The sequence below is a fragment of the Oncorhynchus gorbuscha genome, linkage group LG14 (genome assembly GCF_021184085.1).
Source record: "Oncorhynchus gorbuscha isolate QuinsamMale2020 ecotype Even-year linkage group LG14, OgorEven_v1.0, whole genome shotgun sequence".
Taxonomy (NCBI): domain Eukaryota; kingdom Metazoa; phylum Chordata; class Actinopteri; order Salmoniformes; family Salmonidae; genus Oncorhynchus; species Oncorhynchus gorbuscha.
The window spans coordinates 70911285-70932754 of record NC_060186.1 but is presented as its reverse complement, the minus strand read 5'-3'; the positions used below and the strand labels follow the sequence as shown (position 1 = coordinate 70932754).

Sequence of the window (21470 nt, the reverse complement as noted above, 5' to 3'; positions counted from 1 at the left end):
GTGGATGAACGCAGTGCCCTTGTTTGGGTGTAGGGCCTGATCAGAGCCTGGAGGTACTGAGGTGCCGTTCCCCTCACAGCTCCGTAGGCAAGCACCATGGTCTTGTAGCGGATGCGAGCTTCAACTGGAAGCCAGTGGAGAGAGCGGAGGAGCGGGGTGACGTGAGAGAACTTGGGAAGGTTGAACACCAGACGGGCTGCGGCGTTCTGGATGAGTTGAAGGGGTTTAATGGCACAGGTAGGGAGCCCAGCCAACAGCGAGTTGCAGTAATCCAGACGGGAGATGACAAGTGCCTGGATGAGGACCTGCGCCGCTTCCTGTGTTACTCTGCGGATGTTGTAGAGCATGAACCTACAGGAACGGGCCACCGCCTTGATGTTGGTTGAGAACGACAGGGTGTTGTCCAGGATCACGCCAAGGTTCTTGGCGCTCTGGGAGGAGGACACAATGGAGTTGTCAACCGTGATGGCGAGATCATGGAACGGGCAGTCCTTCCCCGGGAGGAAGAGCAGCTCCGTCTTGCCGAGGTTCAGCTTGAGGTGGTGATCCGTCATCCACACTGATATGTCTGCCAGACATGCAGAGATGCGATTCGCCACCTGGTCATCAGAAGGGGGAAAGGAGAAGATTAATTGTGTGTCGTCTGCATAGCAATGATAAGAGAGACCATGTGAGGTTATGACAGAGCCAAGTGACTTGGTGTATAGCGAGAATAGGAGAGGGCCAAGAACAGAGCCCTGGGGGACACCAGTGGTGAGAGCGCGTGGTGAGGAGACAGATTCTCGCCACGCCACCTGGTAGGAGCGACCTGTCAGGTAGGACGCAACTCCAAGCGTGGGCCGCGCCGGAGATGCCCAACTCGGAGAGGGTGGAGAGGAGGATCTGATGGTTCACAGTATCGAAGGCAGCCGATAGATCTAGAAGGATGAGAGCAGAGGAGAGAGAGTTAGCTTTAGCAGTGCGGAGCGCCTCCGTGATACAGAGGAGAGCAGTCTCAGTTGAATGACTAGTCTTAACCTGACTGATTTGGATCAAGAAGGTCATTCAGAGAGAGATAGCGGGAGAGCTGGCCAAGGACGGCACGTTCAAGAGTTTTGGAGAGAAAAGAAAGAAGGGATACTGGTCTGTAATTGTTGACATCGGAGGGATCGAGTGTAGGTTTTTTCAGAAGGGGTGCAACTCTCGCTCTCTTGAAGACGGAAGGGACGTAGCCAGCGGTCAGGGATGAGTTGATGAGCGAGGTGAGGTAAGGGAGAAGGTCTCCGGAAATGGTCTGGAGAAGAGAGGAGGGGATAGGGTCAAGCGGGCAGGTTGTTGGGCGGCCGGCCGTCACAAGACGCGAGATTTCATCTGGAGAGAGAGGGGAGAAAGAGGTCAACACAGGGTAGGGCAGTGTGAGCAGAACCAGCGGTGTCGTTTGACTTAGCAAACGAGGATCGGATGTCGTCGACCTTCTTTTCAAAATGGTTGACGAAGTCATCTGCAGAGAGGGAGGAGGGGGGGAGGGGGCGGAGGATTCAGGAGGGAGGAGAAGGTGGCAAAGAGCTTCCTAGGGTTAGAGGCAGATGCTTGGAATTTAGCGTGGTAGAAAGTGGCTTTAGCAGCAGAGACAGAGGAGGAAAATGTAGAGAGGAGGGAGTGAAAGGATGCCAGGTCCGCAGGGAGGCGAGTTTTCCTCCATTTCCGCTCGGCTGCCCGGAGCCCTGTTCTGTGAGCTCGCAATGAGTCATCGAGCCACGGAGCGGGAGGGGAGGACCGAGCCGGCCTGGAGGATAGGGGACATAGAGAGTCAAGGGATGCAGAGAGGGAGGAGAGGAGGGTTGAGGAGGCAGAATCAGGAGATAGGTGGGAGAAGGTTTGAGCGGAGGGAAGAGATGATAGGATGGAAGAGGAGAGAGTAGCGGGGGAGAGAGCGAAGGTTGGGACGGCGCGATACCATCCGAGTAGGGGCAGTGTGGGAGGTGTTGGATGAGAGCGAGAGGGAAAAGGATACAAGGCAGTGGTCGGAGACTTGGAGGGGAGTTGCAATGAGGTTAGTGGAAGAACAGCATCTAGTAAAGATGAGGTCGAGCGTATTGCCTGCCTTGTGAGTAGGGGGAAGGTGAGAGGGTGAGGTCAAAAGAGGAGAGGAGTGGAAAGAAGGAGGTAGAGAGGAAAGAGTCAAAGGTAGACGTGGGGAGGTTAAAGTCGCCCAGAACTGTGAGAGGTGAGCCGTCCTCAGGAAAGGAGCTTATCAAGGCATCAAGCTCATTGATGAACTCTCCGAGGGAACCTGGAGGGCGATAAATGATAAGGATGTTAAGCTTGAAAGGGCTAGTAACTGTGACAGCATGGAATTCAAAGGAGGCGATAGACAGATGGGTAAGGGAGAAAGAGAGAATGACCACTTGGGAGAGATGAGGATCCCGGTGCCACCACCCCGCTGACCAGACGCTCTCGGGGTGTGCGAGAACACGTGGGCGGACGAAGAGAGAGCAGTAGGAGTAGCAGTGTTGTCTGTGGTGATCCATGTTTCCGTCAGTGCCAAGAAGTCGAGGGACTGGAGGGAGGCATAGGCTGAGATGAACTCTGCCTTGTTGACCGCAGATTGGCAGTTCCAGAGGCTACCGGAGACCTGGAACTCCACGTGGGTCGTGCGCGCTGGGACCACCAGAGTAGGATGGCCGCGGCCACGCGGTGAGGAGCGTTTGTATGGTCTGTGCAGAGAGGAGAGAACAGGGATAAACAGACACATAGTTGACAGGCTACAGAAGAGGCTACGCTAATGCAAAGGAGATTGAATGACAAGTGGACTACACGTCTCGAATGTTCAGAAAGTTAAGCTACGTAGCAAGAATCATATTGACTAAGATGATTAAAATGATACAGTACTGCTGAAGTAGGCCAGCTGGCAGTGGGTGCGTTGTTGACACTACACTAATCAAGTCGTTCCGTTGAGTGTAATAGTTTCTGCAGTGTTGCTATTCGGGGGCTAGCAGGCTAGCTAGCAGTGTTGTTTACGTTACGTTGCGTTAAAAGAACGACAATAGATGGCTAGCGAACCTAGAAAATCGCTCTAGACTACACAATTATCTTTGATACAAAGACGGCTATGTAGCTAGCTAAGTAGCTAGCTACGATCAAACAAATCAAACCGTTGTACTGTAATGAAATGAAGTGAAAATGTGATACTACCTGTGAATGCGACCGGGTAGTTGAGTTCTATACAGAAGACGTTGGCTAGCGTTGGCTAGCTAGCAGAGTCACCTACGTTAAGGACGACAAATAGCTGGCTAGCTAACCTCGGTAAATGGCTAGCTAACCTCGGTAAATTAAGATAATCACTCTAAGACTACACACTCTAAACCTAAACAACACAATTATCTTGGATACGATGATACGAAGACAGCAAAGACAGCTATGTAGCTAGCTAACACTAAACTAATCAAGTCGTTCAGTTGAGTGTAATAGTTTCTCCAGTGCAGCTAATCAGTGGACGTTAGCTAGCTGGCTAGTGAAGACTACGTTAGGACGGCGAAATACGATAATTACGCAATTATCTTTGATACAAAGACGGCTATGTAGCTAGCTGAGAAGAAATTGCTAAGATAAGACAAATCAAACCGTTGTGATATAATGAAATATAATGAAAAAGTTATACTACCCGTGGGAGCGTGGGAGCGAAGTGCAGATGCGACCACTCGCTCCAACCGGAACCGGAACAATGAACTCTTTATTTTGCCTAAAGACAAATCAAACTTAACATTAAAAAAAATGGCAGCAAATCTAATTTTATTTGTCACATACACATGGTTAGCAGATGTTAATGCGAGTGTAGCGAAATGCTTGTGCTTCTAGTTCCGACAATGCAGTGATAACCAACAAGTAATCTAACTAACAATTCCAAAACTACTGTCTTATACACAGTGTAAGGGGATAAGGAACATGTACATATTATATGTGCATGACTGACGGCCTGGATTCTGTCTCGTATGAAATCAAGGGGAGAAAAACATTAATTAAAAGTGCTTCTTAGCTTTGACAACCTGTAGGTGCTTTGCCTTGTCTATTTTAAATAAACAGGGTACATATTTGAATAGGCAATATTACATGTAAAAATAAAGTGCAACATCAAGTTGGCACCCCATATGAGATATATATTCCTTCATGTTGAGGTTCTTCTGTAAAAATATAAGCATGTCAACATTCTCTGAAGCAAGACGAGAATGGCTTGCACTGACAATGTCCCCTGCGGTGGAGAAAACTCTCACTTGCAAGAGAGATTCCGGGACAAGGAGGCTTTGCAACATGGTGAAAGTTTTGCAACATGGGGGAACTTTGACTGGTTTGTTTTCCACCACACAAAAGGATCAGCATCCACATGAAGGCATTCTGCTGCCTTGTATGTGGGGACCTCCTCAATAATTGTAGAAAAGGGCTTGGTCTGCTCCTCTGAAATGCTCCCCAAATAACTCTGACATGGGAGTCTTCTTTTGTGGAGGGGATAATGAGGATGGATTTTCTTCCTCTGTGGATGGCCCTGCTTTTGCCTGAAATGGCAAGAGAAATGGCAAACATATTATTACGTGTAAGTGACACACATCTCATCACAATGCACATGATAAAAACAAAAAACAATATGAAAAGATAAAATACCTGATGTTCATGCACCACAATTTCTTTGTTTAGATCCTTATAGTCTCTGTCACAGCAGCACAGGCTGTAGCTCTGTGAAGGTAGTCTAGAAGATCTGGGTCTGTGTATCTTCTCTCCAAGTCCTGCGTGATGGCTGCCTTAGCCTCCCTGATGGTTGCACTGTCCTCAGGACCTGGTGCCATGGAGTTGAGAATCATTGTCTTTAGAGGGGGAATCATTGATGAGGTGGGACTTGTTTCACTGCTCATGAGACCTGTCATTGTTTTCAGGGGGGTTGAGTAGCTGAATGCGTTCTTCTGCCAGCTTCAGTTCACCGCCAGCATGGCTATGTCTTTGACCGACTTCTTCACAGCCTTGTCCAATACAGCAGAGTAGATGGCCGGTTGCTGTTCCACAAAACATTCCAGCATGTCATGTATGGTATTCCAACAGGTTGTGACATCATGGATTCATTTGTGCTTTGATATACGGTTGAAGTCAGAAGTTTACAAACACCTTAGCCAAATACATTTCAAGTTTTTCACAATTCCTGACATTTAATCAGAGTAAAAATTCCCTGTCTTAGGTCAGTTAGGATCACCACTTTATTTTAAGAATGTGAAATGTCAGAATAATAGTAAAGAGAATGATTTATTTCAGCTTTTATTTATTTCATCACATTCCCAGTGGGTCAGAGGTTTACATACACTCAATTAGTATTTGGTAGCATTGCCTTTACATTGTTTAACTTGGGTCAAATGTTTCGGGGAGCCTTCCACAAGCTTCCCACAGTAAATTGGGTGAATTTTGGACCATTCCTCCTGACAGAGCTGGTTTAACCTTGTCAGGTTTTAGGGCCTCCTTGCGCGCACACACTTTTTCAGTTCTGCCCAAAAATGTTCCATAGGATTGATGTCAGGGCTTTGTGATGGCCACTCCAATACCTTGACATTGTTGTCCTTAAGCCATTTTGCCACAACTTTGGACGTATGTTTGGGGTCATTGTTTATTTGGAAGACCAATTTGCGACCAATCTTTAACCTTTTGCGTGTAGGGGGCAGTATTTTCATTTTTGGCTAAAAAACGTACCCATTTGAAACTGCCTATTTCTCAGCCCCAGAAACTAGAATATGCATATAATTAGGATAGAAAACACTCTAAAGTTTACAAAACTGTCAAAATATTGTCTGTGAGTATAACAGAACTGATATTGCTGGCGAAAACCTGAGGAAAATCCAATCAGGAAGTGCCTCTTATTTTGAAACCTCTCTATTCCTATGCATGCCTATCCTCCATTTAAAGGGATATCAACCAGATTCCTTTTTATATGGCTTCCCTAAGGTGTCAACAGTCTTTAGACATAGTTTCAGGCTTTTAAAAAATATGAGCGAGAAAGATCACATTGCGTGAATAGGTGGGGGCTCTCAGAGTGAGTTTTGCGCAACAGAGTAAAGTGGCCATTGTTTCTCCCTGTCCCATTGAAAAACCTACACTCCCGGTTGATATATTATCAAATATATATTTTAAAAACAACCTGAGGCTTGATTATTTAAAAAAAAAACGTTTGACCTGTTTCTGTGGACATTATGGATATTATTTTGAATTTTTGTCTGCGTTGTCGTGACCGCTCTTTCCTGTGGATTTCTGAACATAACGCCACAAATAAACGGAGGTATTTTGGATATAAAAATAATCTTTATGGAACAAAAGGAACATTTGTTGTGTAACTGGGAGTCTCGTGAGTGAAAACATCTGAAGATCATCAAAGGTAAACGATTAATTTGATTGCTTTTCTGATTTTCGTGACCAAGCTACCTGATACTAAGTGTACTTAATGTTTTGTCATGCGATCGATAAACTTACACAAACGCTTGGATTGCTTTCGCTGTAAAGCATAATTTCAAAATCTGAGACGACAGGTGGATTAACAAAAGGCTAAGCTGTGTTTTGCAATATTGCATTTGTGATTTCATGAATATGAATATTTTTTGTCATATTATTTGACTGTGGCGCTATGCTATTCAGTGGTTGCTGATGACAATTATCCCGCTTAACCTCTTGCTCCTACCTGGCACGCAGGCGTCCCATCTAGAGCTCTGGAAATGCAAATGCGCTACGCTAAATGCTAATAGTACTAGTTAAAACTCAAACGTTCATTAAAATACACATGCAGGGTATTGAATTAAAGCTACACTCGTTGTGAATCCAGGCAAAAAGTCAGATTTTTAAAATGCTTTTCGGTGAAAGCATGAGAAGCTATTATTTGATAGCATGTAACACCCCAAAAGACCCGCAGGGGACGTAAACAAAATAATTAGCATTGTCGTCGCTACACAAACCGCACAAATAAAATATAAAACATTCATTACCTTTGACCATCTTCTTCGTTGGCACTCCTAGATGTCCCATAATCACTATTGGGTCTTTTTTTTCGATTAAATCGGTCCATATATAGCCTAGATATCGATCTATGAAGACTGTGTGATAAACGGAAAAAAATAGCGTTTCATAACGTAACGTCATTTTTTTAAATTAAAAAAGTTGATGATAAACTTTCACAAAACACTTCGAAATACTTTTGTAATGCAACTTTAGGTATTAGTACACGTTAATAAGCGATAAAATTCACCAGGAGGCGATGTAAATTCTATAGCTGTCCGTCTCGAAAAGATGTCTGAAGAGAGCTCGACCAAAACATCCGGTCGGAGACCGGAGGGAATCGGTTCCCTTGATTCGGTTTGACCAAGAATCAAAGCTGAATCAAATGACAAGACTCTAGACATCGTGTGGAAGCTGTAGGCACTGAAACCTCGGTCTCATGTAATTCGGTTCACTTTAAACAATTTCTGGAAGTGGAGCATTGATATTTATTTCCATTTTCAGTGATCAGATTTTCTTGCACTTTTCGATGAAACGCACGTTCTGTTATAGTCACAGCCGTGATTTAACCAGTTTTATAAACGTCTGAGTGTTTTCTATCCACACATACTAATCATATGCATATACTATATTCCTGGCCTGAGTAGCAGGGCGCTGAAATGTTGCGCGATTTTTAACAGAATGTTCGAAAAAGTAGAGGGTCAACTGAAGAGGTTAAGGGATGGATAGCGTCAAGAAGTTTATTTCCTGACTGATATCTTCAGATGTTGCTTCAATATATCCACATAATTTTCCTGCCTCATGATGCCATCTAGTTTGTGAAGTGCACCAGTCCCTCCTGCAGCAAAGCACCCCCACAACACAATGCTGCCACCCCCGTGCTTCAAGGTTGGGATGGTGTTCTCCGGCTTGCAAACCTCCCCCTTTCTCCTCCAAACGTAACGATGGTTATTATGGCCAAGCAGTTTCATCAGACCAGAGGACATTTCTCCAAAATGTACGACCTCTGTCCCCATGTGCAGTTGCAAACCGTAGTGCAGCTTTTTTATGGCGGTTTTGGAGCAGTGGGTTCATCCTTGCCGAGTGGCCTTTCAGGTTAAGTCGATATAGGATGTGTTTTTACTGTGGATATAGATACGTTTGTACCGGTTTCCTCTGGCATATTCACAAGGTGCTCTGCTGCTGTTCTGGGATTGATTTGCACTTTACGCACCAAAGTACGTTCATCTCTAGGAGACAGAACGCGTCTCCTTCCTGATAGGTATGACAGCTGCGTGTTCCCATGGTGGTAATACTTACTATTGTTTGTACAGATGAACGTCTACAATTTGTTTTCTGAAGTCTTGGCTGATTTATTTTGATTTTCAAGCAAAGAGGCACTGAGTGTAAAGGTAGGCCTTGAAATACATCCACAGGTACACCTCCAATTGACTAAAATGATGTCAATTAGCCTATCAGAAGCTTTTAAAGCCATGACATCATTTTCTGGAATTTTTCAAGCTGTATAAAAAGGCACAGTCAACTTAGTGTATGTAAACGTCTGACCCACTGGAATTGTGATAGAGTGAATTATAAGTGAAATAATCTGTCTGTAAACAATTGTTGTAAAAATTGTGTGAAGTGGTTGAAAAACAAGTTTTAATGACTCCAACCTAAGTGTATGTAAACTTTCGACTTCAACTGTATCTAGCATCTCTTGCTTGACCGTCACAACTTGGTGAGCAGTGGTGCTTTTGTGAAAAAAAGGCCCCACTTTTCTGACATTCCCCAGGAAGCGGGACACTGCCTTGAGAGACTGTCCTCTTGCCTGCGAGGTTCAGAATGTGTGCAAAACATCCAATGTGGGGCCCAAACCCATCAGCTTCACGGATGGCGTTCAATGTTTTGTGCGTTATCTGTAGTGGCAGGGATAGCGATATTTGGTCTCTAACTTCCACTCAATCACAGCATTCATTCATTCTAGGGGTAAGTGTGCTCTTGTATGACTCTCATACAGGGGAAGAGATTGCAACACGCAGCTCTTCATCTCCCAGACCAGTACATGGTGAACCATCACAGTGAGGTAGCTTCCAGTACATAGTGAACCATCACAGTGAGGTAGCTTCCAGTACATAGTGAACCATCACATTGAGGTAGCTTCCAGTACATAGTGAACCATCACAGTGAGGTAGCTTCCAGTACATAGTGAACCATCACAGTGAGGAAACTTTGAGTTGCTCTGGAGGTCTATCCTTGGAGAGAGCTAGATAGGGTGTCTGTCAATTCATTTTCAATTTCTCTCCGTGATGTTTGGGAATTACTTTGCTGCTGAAATGCGTGTAGGAGGGAACATTGTAACGCGGTCCAATTTGTTTCATCAGGTGACGAAATCCTGAGTCAGTAACCACCGAATAGGGCTGCAAATATTTAGCTATGAACACTCCCACTGCTTTCGTTATTTCTTTATGTTTTTCTGAATTTGTCGCAAATTGTTGTTGGAAGGCAGCAGCGAGAGATTGTTGTGTTTTCACTAACAAGTGGACTCTCCTTGCTCCAGCTCCACCTGCAAGGTTGATGGCGATGTAAATGACATGTTAGAAGTGTTTCCACTCGAGTAGCCAACACTGGCAAAGAAATGTGTGCAAACTGTACTTTGTTTACGGTCTTCTTACCCTCGTCATCGTATTGAACGCTGAATCCAAAATGTTTCCACACAGCGGATTTGAAAGACTGCGGTGCCTCTTCAAATTTGCTTCACTCTGTCTCGCTAGCACTCGCCATTGTCACATTGGAGCTGAGAGAATATTTGTTTTGAATTTACCCCCTTCTTCATGGGGCCCCTTTAGGGAGGATTCCTACTGAGATCGTCCATTGGTTGTGTAAGGGGGAGGGGTTGCGGTCACTGCGGTTGCCACATTTGGAGACATTGCTGTGGAGTAAAGTTTGTCAGCCCTCAGGAGCCCCCTAACGGCCTGGGGTCCCAAGCAGTTGCCTGCCTTGCCTGTTCACAAGCTGCGCGTCTGGTTCTGTGGATCTAAATGTACAATGTGCGTGTAGTCTGCAGCACAATAAGCAAGTTTTGGAAAATATTGGAAAATGACAGGCATAATGTAATTTCGCGGTTCATGTGTGCGTATTGAACAGTAGGGGGCGTACAGAACGGTTCGACAACCAACTGTGTGCCGTTGCATCCCTAGTGGATAAACACTACACAACGCTCCTCTTCCTTGGAAAGATACTCTGGCTCCCCCTAGTGGATATACACTACACAAGGCTCCTCTTCCTTGGAAAGATACTCTGGCTCCCCCTAGTGGATATACACTACACAAGGCTCCTCTTCCTTGGTAAACTACTCTGGCTCCCCCTAGTGGATATACACTACACAAGGCTCCACTTCCTTGGTAAGCTACTCTGGCTCCCCCTAGTGGATATACACTACACAAGGCTCCTCTTTTTTGGTAAGCTACTCTGGCTCCCCCTGGTGAATATGCACTACACAAGGCTCCTCTTGTTTGGAAGCTACTCTGGCTCCCAAGCCTCTAGTGGATATACACTACACAAGGTGGACTTCCTCTTTGGGTGGAACACAGCAAAGAGTCCGCCCCCCCCCAAAAAAAGCACGACTCCACCCACATGCACGTAGATCAACGGTGTTAAGAGGGCCTATCAGGAGCCTCAGATTAATCACTGCGAGGTTTCAGGCCATTGATGCAGATCTCCAAAGTAAATGGGAGACAGATGCTGCAGCCTCTCGGAGCCAAACCAACGCCACCTCTAATCTGGGGCTGTGAACACACAGATTTAGTGTTGACGTTAGCCCTGGGGTGAAACACACACACACACACACACCGAGTCTCATCTACAACGGCAGGATTTGGCTAATCCTCAGAGTACAGTCTTGACCCTCTACTACCGAGTTCAATTTAACCTGTAGGGTATGGATGTGGAACACACACAAACGCACAGACAGTATCGATCAAGCCAGCCACAGTTTATGAGAGAATCAATGATAATCTAATCATCGGGATAGGCACGTGTTGCGAGGCAGTTTTATGTTATGCTCCTAATAGATGACAGTGCTGAGGTGGTGTCCACTTGCACTTGCACTCTGGGAGAAAAACCAGTGCAAGGAGGAATAGACAGAGGCAGCCCAGAACACATTGCATTACAATGCATGCATTAAGATGTGGTGCCCTTGCCTTCACCTTCAAGCGGCTACATCAACAGGAATATGTAAAGCTGCCGGCCGATAATGTGTGAGAGCTTGGGCTAGCTCTATTTCAGGGGGACAGAATTCTGCAACATTTTCAAATCAGGAGGTCAGGGCAGGAGGAGGGAGAGGCAGAGTCTGTTTGATGACCCAGATAAAGGATATTTTCACTGTTGAGCAGCCAGTCGATGGGTTAGTAAGCACATCGGTGCTCAGAGCTGGGAACGGCGCAGTCTACGCATTGGCGATTCTCCAAATTAATTTCATTTCGGCCGTATAAAAAACGCTCCTATGAACTCATGAGCTATGTTGGCTAACTTTGTCAAGTGATATAATGTGTGTCAGGGGACAGTGACAAGGCAACGCGATGACGTTAGTATGATAAAAGGGTGTGAAAAGTGGTCATTGAGTCTAGAATGATGAAAAGAGTGAATCTAGGCCTTGTGAGCCTGGAAGGCTTTAGGCTTATATCTTTATGGTGAAAACCAGACAGGTCTAGACTAGCAGGACAAGCGTCACACACTGGCTTACCCTCCAGACTAAGTTTAAAGGGATACTGCAAGATTCTGTTAATTAAGCTGTTTTTCTACTTAACCAAAACATACGCTACCATACCTGTTCACTTCCAGTCATTTCGCAAATGCTATTTAGCATTGGCTCACGAAACATCAAACTTCCAGAAAAATAGTAACCAGGGACCGTATCCAAAAAGCATCTCAAAAAAGGTCCTGGGAAGCCTGGTAAAACCTGTTTTAACCTGTTACTCCTACCCCCTACTTTTTCGAACATTCTGTTAAAAATCGCGCAACATTTCAGCGCTCATTCCAGGAATATAGTATATGCATATGATTAGTATGTGTGGATAGAAAACACTCAGACGTTTATAAAACTGGTTAAATCACGGCTGTGACTATAACAGAACGTGCGTTTCATCGAAAAGCGCAGGAAAATCTGATCACTGAAAATGGAAATATATATCCATCCGCCACTTCAACCCATTGATAAAGGCGAACCACAATAAATAGGGCTGAGGTTGCAATACCTACAGCTTCCACACGATGTCAACAGTCTTGTCATTTGCCTAGGCTTTGTTTCTTGGTCAAACGAAGAAGAGACAAGCCATTTGTTCAGGTCTCCGACCGGATATTTTGGTTGAGATTTACCCGGACATTATTTCCAGACGGACAGCTAAAGAATATACATCGCCTCGTGATCAATTTGATCGCTTATTAACGTGTACTAATACCTAAAGTTGCATTACAAAAGTATTTCGAAGTGTTTTGTGAAAGTTTATCGTCGACTTTTTTAATTTAAAAAAATGTAGTTTACCAAACAAGATGAGCCTTGTGTAGTGTATATCCACTAGGGGGAGCCAGAGAAGCCACTTCTGCAGACTAGTCCAATGACTGGTGCAGTCTTCGTCAGGGCTAGGGCTCATCAACAAATGAACCTTTTCTGTTGCCAAGGTAAACACGTACTCCATCACACTTCGTCTTTTATGAAGATATGTCAGTGTGAACTCTCAAATCTGATTTCCATTCTTTTTTTATATTTGTATTTCACCTTTATTTAACCAGGTAGGCTAGTTGAGAACAAGTTCTCATTTGCAACTGCGACCTGGCCAAGATAAAGCATAGCAGTGTGAACAGACAACACAGAGTTACACATGGAGTAAACAATTAACAAGTCAATAACACAGTAGAAAAAAAGGGGAGTCTATATACAATGTGTGCAAAAGGCATGAGGAGGTAGGCGAATAATTACAATATTGCAGATTAACACTGGAGTGATAAATGATCAGATGATCAGGTACAGGTAGAGATATTGGTGTGCAAAAGAGCAGAAAAGTAAATAAATAAAAACTGTGAGGATGAGGTAGGTGAAAATGGGTGGGCTATTTACCAATAGATTATGTACAGCTGCAGCGATCGGTTAGCTGCTCAGATAGCTGATGTTTGAAGTTGGTGAGGGAGATAAAAGTCTCCAACTTCAGCGATTTTTGCAATTCGTTCCAGTCACAGGCAGCAGAGTACTGGAACGAAAGGCGGCCGAATGAGGTGTTGGCTTTAGGGATGATCAGTGAGATACACCTGCTGGAGCGCGTGCTACGGATGGATGTTGCCATCGTGACCAGTGAACTGAGATAAGGCGGAGCTTTACCTAGCATGGCCTTGTAGATGACCTGGAGCCAGTGGGTCTGGCGACGAATATGTAGTGAGGGCCAGCCGATTAGAGCATACAGGTCGCAGTGGTGGGTAGTATAAGGTGCTTTAGTGACAAAACGGATGGCAATGTGATAAACTGCATCCAGTTTGCTGAGTAGAGTGTTGGAAGCTATTTTGTAGATGACATCACCGAAGTCGAGGATCGGTTGGATAGTCAGTTTTACTAGGATAAGCTTGGCAGCGTGAGCGAAGGAGGCTTTGTTGCGGAATAGAAAGCAGACTCTTGATTTGATTTTCGATTGGAGATGTTTGATATGGGTCTGGAAGGAGAGTTTGCAGTCTAGCCAGACACCTAGGTACTTATAGGTGTCCACATATTCAAGGTCGGAACCATCCAGTGTGGTGATGCTAGTCGGGCATGCGGGTGCAGGCAGCGATCGGTTGAAAAGCATGCATTTGGTTTTACTAGCGTTTAAGAGCAGTTGGAGGCCATGGAAGGAGTGCTGTATGGCATTGAAGCTCGTTTGGAGGTTAGATAGCACAGTGTCCAATGACGGGCCTAAAGTATATAGAATGGTGTCGTCTGCGTAGAGGTGGATCAGGGAATCGCCCGCAGCAAGAACAACATCATTGATATATACAGAGAAAAGAGTCGGCCCGAGAATTTAAACCTGTGGCACCCCCATAGAGACTGCCAGAGGACCGGACAGCATGCCCTCCGATTTGACACACTGAACTCTGTCTGCAAAGTAATTGGTGAACCAGGCAAGGCAGTCATCCGAAAAACCGAGGCTACTGAGTCTGCCGATAAGAATCTGGTGATTGACAGAGTCGAAAGCCTTGGCAAGGTCGATGAAGACGGCTGCACAGTACTGTCTTTTATCGATGGCGGTTATGATGTCGTTTAGTACCTTGAGTGTGGCTGAGGTGCACCCGTGACCGGCTCGGAAACCAGATTGCATAGCGGAGAAGGTACGGTGGGATTCGAGATGGTCAGTGACCTGTTTGTTGACTTGGCTTTCGAAGACCTTAGATAGGCAGGGCAGAATGGATATAGGTCTGTAATAGTTTGGGTCCAGGGTGTCTCCCCCTTTGAAGAGGGGGATGACTGCAGCAGCTTTCCAATCCTTGGGGATCTCAGACGATATGAAAGAGAGGTTGAACAGGCTGGTAATAGGGGTTGCGACAATGGCGGCGGATAGTTTCAGAAATAGAGGGTCAAGCCCAGCTGATTTATACGGGTCCAGGTTTTGCAGCTCTTTCAGAACATCTGTTATCTGGATTTGGGTTAAGGAGAACCTGGAGAGGCTTGGGCGAGGAGCTGCGGGGGGCGGAGCTGTTGGCCGAGGTAGGAGAGGCCAGGCGGAAGGCATGGCCAGCCGTTGAGAAATGCTTGTTGAAGTTTTCGATAATCATTGATTTGTCGGTGGTGACCGTGTTCCCTAGCCTCAGTGCAGTGGGCAGCTGGTGCTCTTGTTCTCCATGGACTTCACAGTGTCCCAGAACTTTTTGGAGTTGGAGCTACAGGATGCAAACTTCTGCCTGAAGAAGCTGGCCTTAGCTTTCCTGACTGTCTGCGTGTATTGGTTCCTGACTTCCCTGAACAGTTGCATATCGCAGGGACTGTTCGATACTATTGCAGTCCGCCACAGGATGTTTTTATGCTGGTCGAGGGCAGTCAGGTCTGGAGTGAACCAATAGCTGTATCTGTTCTTAGTTCTGCATTTTTTGAACGGAGCATGCTTATCTAAAATGGTGATGAAGTTACTCTTAAAGAATGACCAGGCATCCTCAACTGACGGGATGAGGTCAATGTCCTTCCAGCATACCCGGGCCAGGTCGATTAGAAAGGCCTGCTCACAGAAGTGTTTTAGGGAGCGTTTGACAGTGATGAGGGGTGGTCGTTTGACTGCGGCACCGTAGCGGTTACAGGCAATGAGGCAGTGGTCGCTGAGATCCTGGTTGAAGACAGCGGAGGTGTATTTGGAGGGCCAGTTGGTCAGGATGACGTCTATGAGGGTGCCCTTGCTTACAGAGTTAGGGTTGTACCTGGTGGGTTCCTTGATGATTTGTGTGAGATTGAGTGCATCTAGCTTAGATTGTAGGACTGCCGGGATGTTAAGCATATCCCAGTGTAGGTCACCTAACAGAACAAACTCTGAAGCTAGATGGGGGGCAATCAATTCACAAATGGTGTCCAGGGCACAGCTGGGAGCTGAGGGGGGTCGGTAGCAGGCGGCAACAGTGAGAGACTTATTTCTGGAGAGAGTAATTTTCAGAATTAGTAGTTCGAACTGTTTGGGTATGGACCTGGAAAGTATGACATTACTTTGCAGGCTATCTCTGCAGTAGACTGCAACTCCTCCCCCTTTGGCAGTTCTATCTTGACGGAAGATGTTATAGTTGGGTATGGAAATCTCTGAATTTTTGGTGGCCTTCCTGAGCCAGGATTCAGACACGGCAAGGACATCAGGGTTAGCAGAGTGTGCTAAAGCAGTGAGTAAAACAAACTTAGGGTGGAGGCTTCTGATGTTGACATGCATGAAACCAAGGCTTTTTCGATCACAGAGGTCAACAAATGAGGGTGCCTGGGGACATGCAGGGCCTGGGTTTACCTCCACATCACCCGCGGAACAGAGAAGGAGTAGTATGAGGGTGCGGCTAAAGGCTATCAAAACTGGTCGCCTAGAGCGTTGGGGACAGAGAATAAGAGGAGCAGGTTTCTGGGCATGGTAGAATATATTCAGGGCATAATGCGCAGACAGGGGTATGGTGGGGTGCGGGTACGGCTGAGGTAAGCCCAGGCACTGGGTGATGATGAGAGAGGTTTTATCTCTGGACATGCTGGTTGTAATGGGTGAGGTCACCGCATATGTGGGAGGTGGGACAAAGGAGGTATCAGGGGTATGAGGAGTGGGACTAGGGGCTCCATTGTGAACTAAAACAATGATAACTAACCTGAGCAACAGTATACAAGGCATATTGACATTTGAGAGAGACATACAGCGAGGCATACAGTAATCACAGGTGTTGAATTGGGAAAGCTAGCTAAAACAGTGGGTGAGACAACAGCTACTCAGCTAGCATAACAACAGCAGGTAAAATGGCATTGACTAGGCAACGGGGCCGACAGATAAATCAAACAAGCAGAATGGAGTACCGTGATTAATGGACAGTCCAGCGTGCATCAGCTATGTAGCCAAGTGATCAGAGTCCAAGGGCAGCGGTGGATGGGGCAGGGGGGCTGGACTGGCGAGTGTTATCCAGGTTTTAAAAAACTAACAATGACTAAATAGCTTGTAGCTAGTTAGCTTGTTCGCTTCTGGAGGTTCTTGAGTATGTTCTAAAAATAAAAATAATAGCGATTCCGTATCATATTGGGTGAGGCAGGTTTCCGGAAGGTATAAACAAATTTTAAAAATCGGGAAGAGATAGAAAGTACATATGGGCCACTGCGATGCAGACGGTTAGCAGGCCTGTTAACAGATAAGCAGGCCGGGGAAAACAAGGTAGTAGTTAGCGGACCTGGGCTAAACAAGCTAGCAGTTAGCATGTCGAATTAGCAAGCAAGGAGATAGCGAGGGCTAGAGAGTTAGCCTTTGGAGGACGTCGCGATGGGGTGAGTCTGTTTATTCCTCTTCATGCAGTGACATCGATAGACCGGTCGTGGATCCGGGTATAGAAGCCCAGGAGTATGCTAGGAACACAGGAGCTCTGGCCGGGCTAGCTTCAAGCTACGTGGGTGGAAACGCTAGCCAGGAGTAATCAACCAGGGTTGCGGTTTAGCTCGATAGCTAGTTGTGAAGATCCAGCTGAAAAAAAAAAAATGTTCCGTTTGCGGAGGGAATCCGGGGATAAAAAATAAATAGGTCCGTTATGCTCTGGTTAGCGTCGCGTTGTTCGAACTGGCGAGATCTTTCCGAGCTAAAGGTTAGCTGATGACCGCTAGCATAGCTGGTGGTTAGCTGGCTAGCTTCAGTTGAGGGGTTCCGGTTCCGAAGTAAATATAAATACTTTAGAAAAAGTAGCTACATTGGGTGAGGCGGATTGCATTAGAGTATTTGGAAGCTTAGGTTTAGCAAAATGTTTTTAAAGATATGCGAAGAAAAATATCTAAAACGAAAAAGAGATGATATTTACAGATATTTACAGCTGATATTTACAGAGAGACGATACGACAGGATGACTTACTGCTACGCCATCTTGGATCATTCTGTGATCTTAGCCAGATCAGGATGTTGTGGGTTTAGCGTTCAGGCCTATTTGATAAGACCTAGCCACCAACATCTGCAGGTGTAGCAGGTGTAGCAGTGAAGATACTACACCGTGACCTTGTTGCCTTGTCAGAGACTAGAACCAGCATTGATTATTTTGTATTCTATGCCTTTTTTATTTTGGTCTGCCAGAGAGTAGGCTATTTTCATTCTTCACTGATGCATTAGGGCTGTTGTCTGAAGAGTAATACCCAACATTTTATTTTAGGTGTCCTCCCGTTCACCACTGCCCTTTACGCTGAATCAGTCTCTTATCTGCACTAGGATTTATCTGCTGATAGCAAACTTAAACCTTTTTGTTGCTGTTTACCCCAACACAGAGAAGCCTAGTCAGTATTGTGATCCTGCAGCCTCTTTTGTTTTTGAGCTGTTCAGGAGGAAGACCTGTCTGGTAAGTGATGTAGCCTGTGATGTGAAAGCTGGTGAGGAGGAGAAAGCCCTCGTTCCAAATAAGGATGTAGAGTCGAGGAAGGAGATGCTGTTGGTAGAATCTTACCTTGTCAGCAGTTTTGATACAGTACGCCCAGTGCTGCTTTTCAGATAATTTACTGATCTCAGGCCTGTAGAGAAAAATGAAAAACTAGGCTGTGTGTTGTAATGCAGTAAATTATGCAGTATATAGGACTTTTAAATTAACTTTATACATCTGTCACTCACACAAATGCACACATTTGAATTCTTGACAATGTTATTTATCCTAGTGACATCCTCAGTGAGTGTATTGTTCTGGTTTGATGCCTATTTGGACTATGATGTGAAGGCTAAACTTTCTGTGAGTTTATTAATCTGATATACTAAGAATGCCAGCCAAAGGCCTTCCCACGCTGTAAATCAGATTGTCTTTTACGATTATTACGTCACACTGTGCGATGTTACCAAATTACAATCTTGTTATCAACCTGGCCAGATGGTACATTTTTCTTCCGTTCTGTCATCACATTCTGCGATTGGCTTGTGAGGCTATGTCAACCAATGTAGGCTACGTCAACTGCAGAGGTGTATTTAATCTGCGTATGTGCCAGCGCCAGCAGCTGAGACTGCAATATCCTACAGTATGTGCAGGCCTTTAGGGACCTTATATATTCTCATTTTGACATAGTTTTTCTGTATCTGTTTTAGGTTTTGACATTTGGAGGCCTTCGGCAGACCTTCGCTCTTCGGCAGACCCACTCGGACCCAGATAATGGGCACAACCTGGGCAGGAGCGGCCGACCGATGATGACACTCTGCTGCACTGTGAACAGCCATGTTCTCGTCCAAGGCGTTTCCCAGAAGGGTCTCCCCTCTCCGACACTGTGCTTACATAGGTCAGGAATACAACTACATCATACAAAAGGAATGATGGCATGGACTTGTCTGAACTATGGCACACCTGCAGGATAAAGGTGAGGTCCCCCGACATCTGATACCAAAAGCAAAACCAAGATCAAGTAGATCTACATTTTATAAGGAAAAAACAAGTCGATGAACAACTGATGGTTTAGTGTCCACACTTTCACCATGTTGACGAGGTTGCACCATGGCTGCTGATTCCTGTAGACTAGTAGACTCTCCGGTGCGGCACTGAGTCCAGTGACCCTAACCCATGATGCAGCGTAACGGTGGCGGGGTGGGGGCTGGTGGCCAGCCGTGGGTGTTGCGGCGCGTGCGCCTCACTTGGCTCAGCTTCATGCTCTTCTTCATCCTGGTCTTCTTCCCGCTCATTGCCCACTACTACCTCACCACCATCGACGAGGCAGGCGGCCCCGACAAGCGCATCTTCGGCCCTCGGCCCGGCGGTGAGCTGTGCGAAGCCAAGCACGTGCAGGACCTGTGCCGCATCCGCGAGTCGGTCAGCGAGGAGCTGCTTCAGCTGGAGGCCAAGCGGCAGGAGCTGAACGGGGAGATCGTCCGACTCAACCTGCGTATCGAAGCGTGCAAGCGTAGCATCGACAGTGCCAAACAGGACCTGCTGCAGTTGAAGAACGTTATCAGCCAGACGGAGCACTCATACAAGGAGCTGATGGCCCAGAACCAGCCCAAGCTCTCGCTTCCCGTGAGGTTATTACCTGACAAGGACGACCCAGGACTACCCCCGCCCAAGTCTGCCCACGTCTGCCACCTGCGCTCCTGCTTCGACTACGCCCGCTGCCCGATGACCTCGGGCTTCCCTGTGTACGTCTACGACACGGCCTCCTACCCCTGGGGTGAGTCTCTGGACCCGCTGGTCAGGCAGGCCTTCGCCACCTCGGTGAAGAGCAGCATCTACGTGACGGACAACCCCAGCATCGCCTGTCTGTATGTGGTGCTGGTGGGGGAGCTGCAGGAGTCTCCTTCCTCCCCCCTCCCGGCCCCCTCAGCGCTGGAGAAGCAGCTGAAGGCTTTGCCGTACTGGAGGTCTGACGGACACAACCATCTTCTGGTCCACCTTTCCAGGAAGTCCATGACACAGAACTTCCTGTACAATGTGAGCACGGGCCGGGCGGCAGTGGCTCAGTCCACCTTTCTTGAGCAGCAGTACCGCGAGGGCTTTGACCTGGTGGTGTCCCCACTGGTTCACGCCCTCTCTGAGCCCAACTTCCTGGAGGTGCCACCCCAGGTGCCCGTCAAGAGGAAGTACCTGTTTACCTTCCAGGGCGAGAGAGTGGAGTCTCTGAGGAGCAGCCTGCAGGAGGGGCCGCCTCAGTCCTTTGAGGAGGAGATGGAGGGAGACCCGCCAGCCGACTACGACGATCGCATCATCGGAACGCTTAAGGCAGTGCAGGACAGCCGCCTGGACCGGGTGCTGGTGGAGTTCACCTGTAAGAGCCCGCAGCCCAGCCTGCCCACAGAGTGGGCCCTGTGTGGGGAGAGGGAGGAGCGGCTAGAGGTCCTTAAGGCCTCCACCTTTGCCTTGGTCATCTCCCCCGGAGACGGTCAACTGATGGCCTCAGCGGGCAACGGCATGAGGCTGTTTGAGGCCCTGGAGGTGGGGGCCATCCCTGTGGTACTAGGAGATCATGCCAGGCTGCCCTACCATCAGCTGGTCCACTGGAGCGAGGCGGCCATTATGGTGCCCAAGCCCCGCATCACCGAGCTGCACTTCCTGCTACGCAGCCTATCAGACAATGACCTGCTGGCCATGCGGCGGCAGGGCCGCTTCCTGTGGGAAACCTACTTCTCTACCTCAGAGAACGTCCTGGGCACAATTCTGGCTAGCGTCCGGACCCGCATCCAGGTGCCCCCCGCGCCCATCCACGAGGAACCTGCCCAGGAGATCCCCCACAAGGCGGGCAAGATGGCGGGCACGGACGCTAACATGGGCGACAATGGCGACCTGGACCTGGGTCCCGTGGAGACGGAGCCACCCTACGCCTCACCACGCTTCCTTCGAAACTTCACCTACACAGCATCCGACACCTACCAGACCTGGAACCGCGCCCCGGGGCCTTTCCACCTCTTCCCTCACACGCCGCTGGACCCGGTGCTGCCCTCAGAGGCCAAGTTCCTGGGTTCGGGCACGGGCTTCCGCCCCATTGGCAGTGGCACGGGTGGCTCGGGGAAGGAGTTTCAGGCAGCGCTGGGTGGGAACGTGCCCCGGGAGCAGTTCACCGTGGTCATGCTGACCTATGAGAGAGAGGAGGTTCTGATGAACTCCCTGGAGAGGCTCAACGGGCTGCCTTACCTCAACAAGGTGGTGGTGGTGTGGAACTCCCCCAAGCCTCCTTCAGACGACCTGCTGTGGCCAGACATCGGCCTGCCCATCGTGGTGAGTACCTTCCACCTTCGCTGAATACCAAACATACCCCTGCTGCTTAGTGCTCTCACTGCTCAGAATGAACAATATTATTGAATGGGAGAGAATACTCTGAAATGCAAAAAGTGTAACCT

The 21470-nt window shown here is 47.3% G+C and overlaps 1 protein-coding gene across 1 annotated transcript in view; it reads left to right on the top strand.

Annotated features, from left to right (window-relative positions):
- Positions 1-21470, top strand: part of LOC123995375 (exostosin-like 3) — a 56368-nt gene that overhangs the window by 22127 nt on the left and 12771 nt on the right. Inside the window, exon 2 of the mRNA XM_046298931.1 lies at positions 18741-21348. Within this exon, the coding sequence (XP_046154887.1) occupies positions 19207-21348 (2142 nt within the window). The 5' untranslated portion in view covers positions 18741-19206. The remainder of the gene's footprint in view (positions 1-18740; positions 21349-21470) is intronic.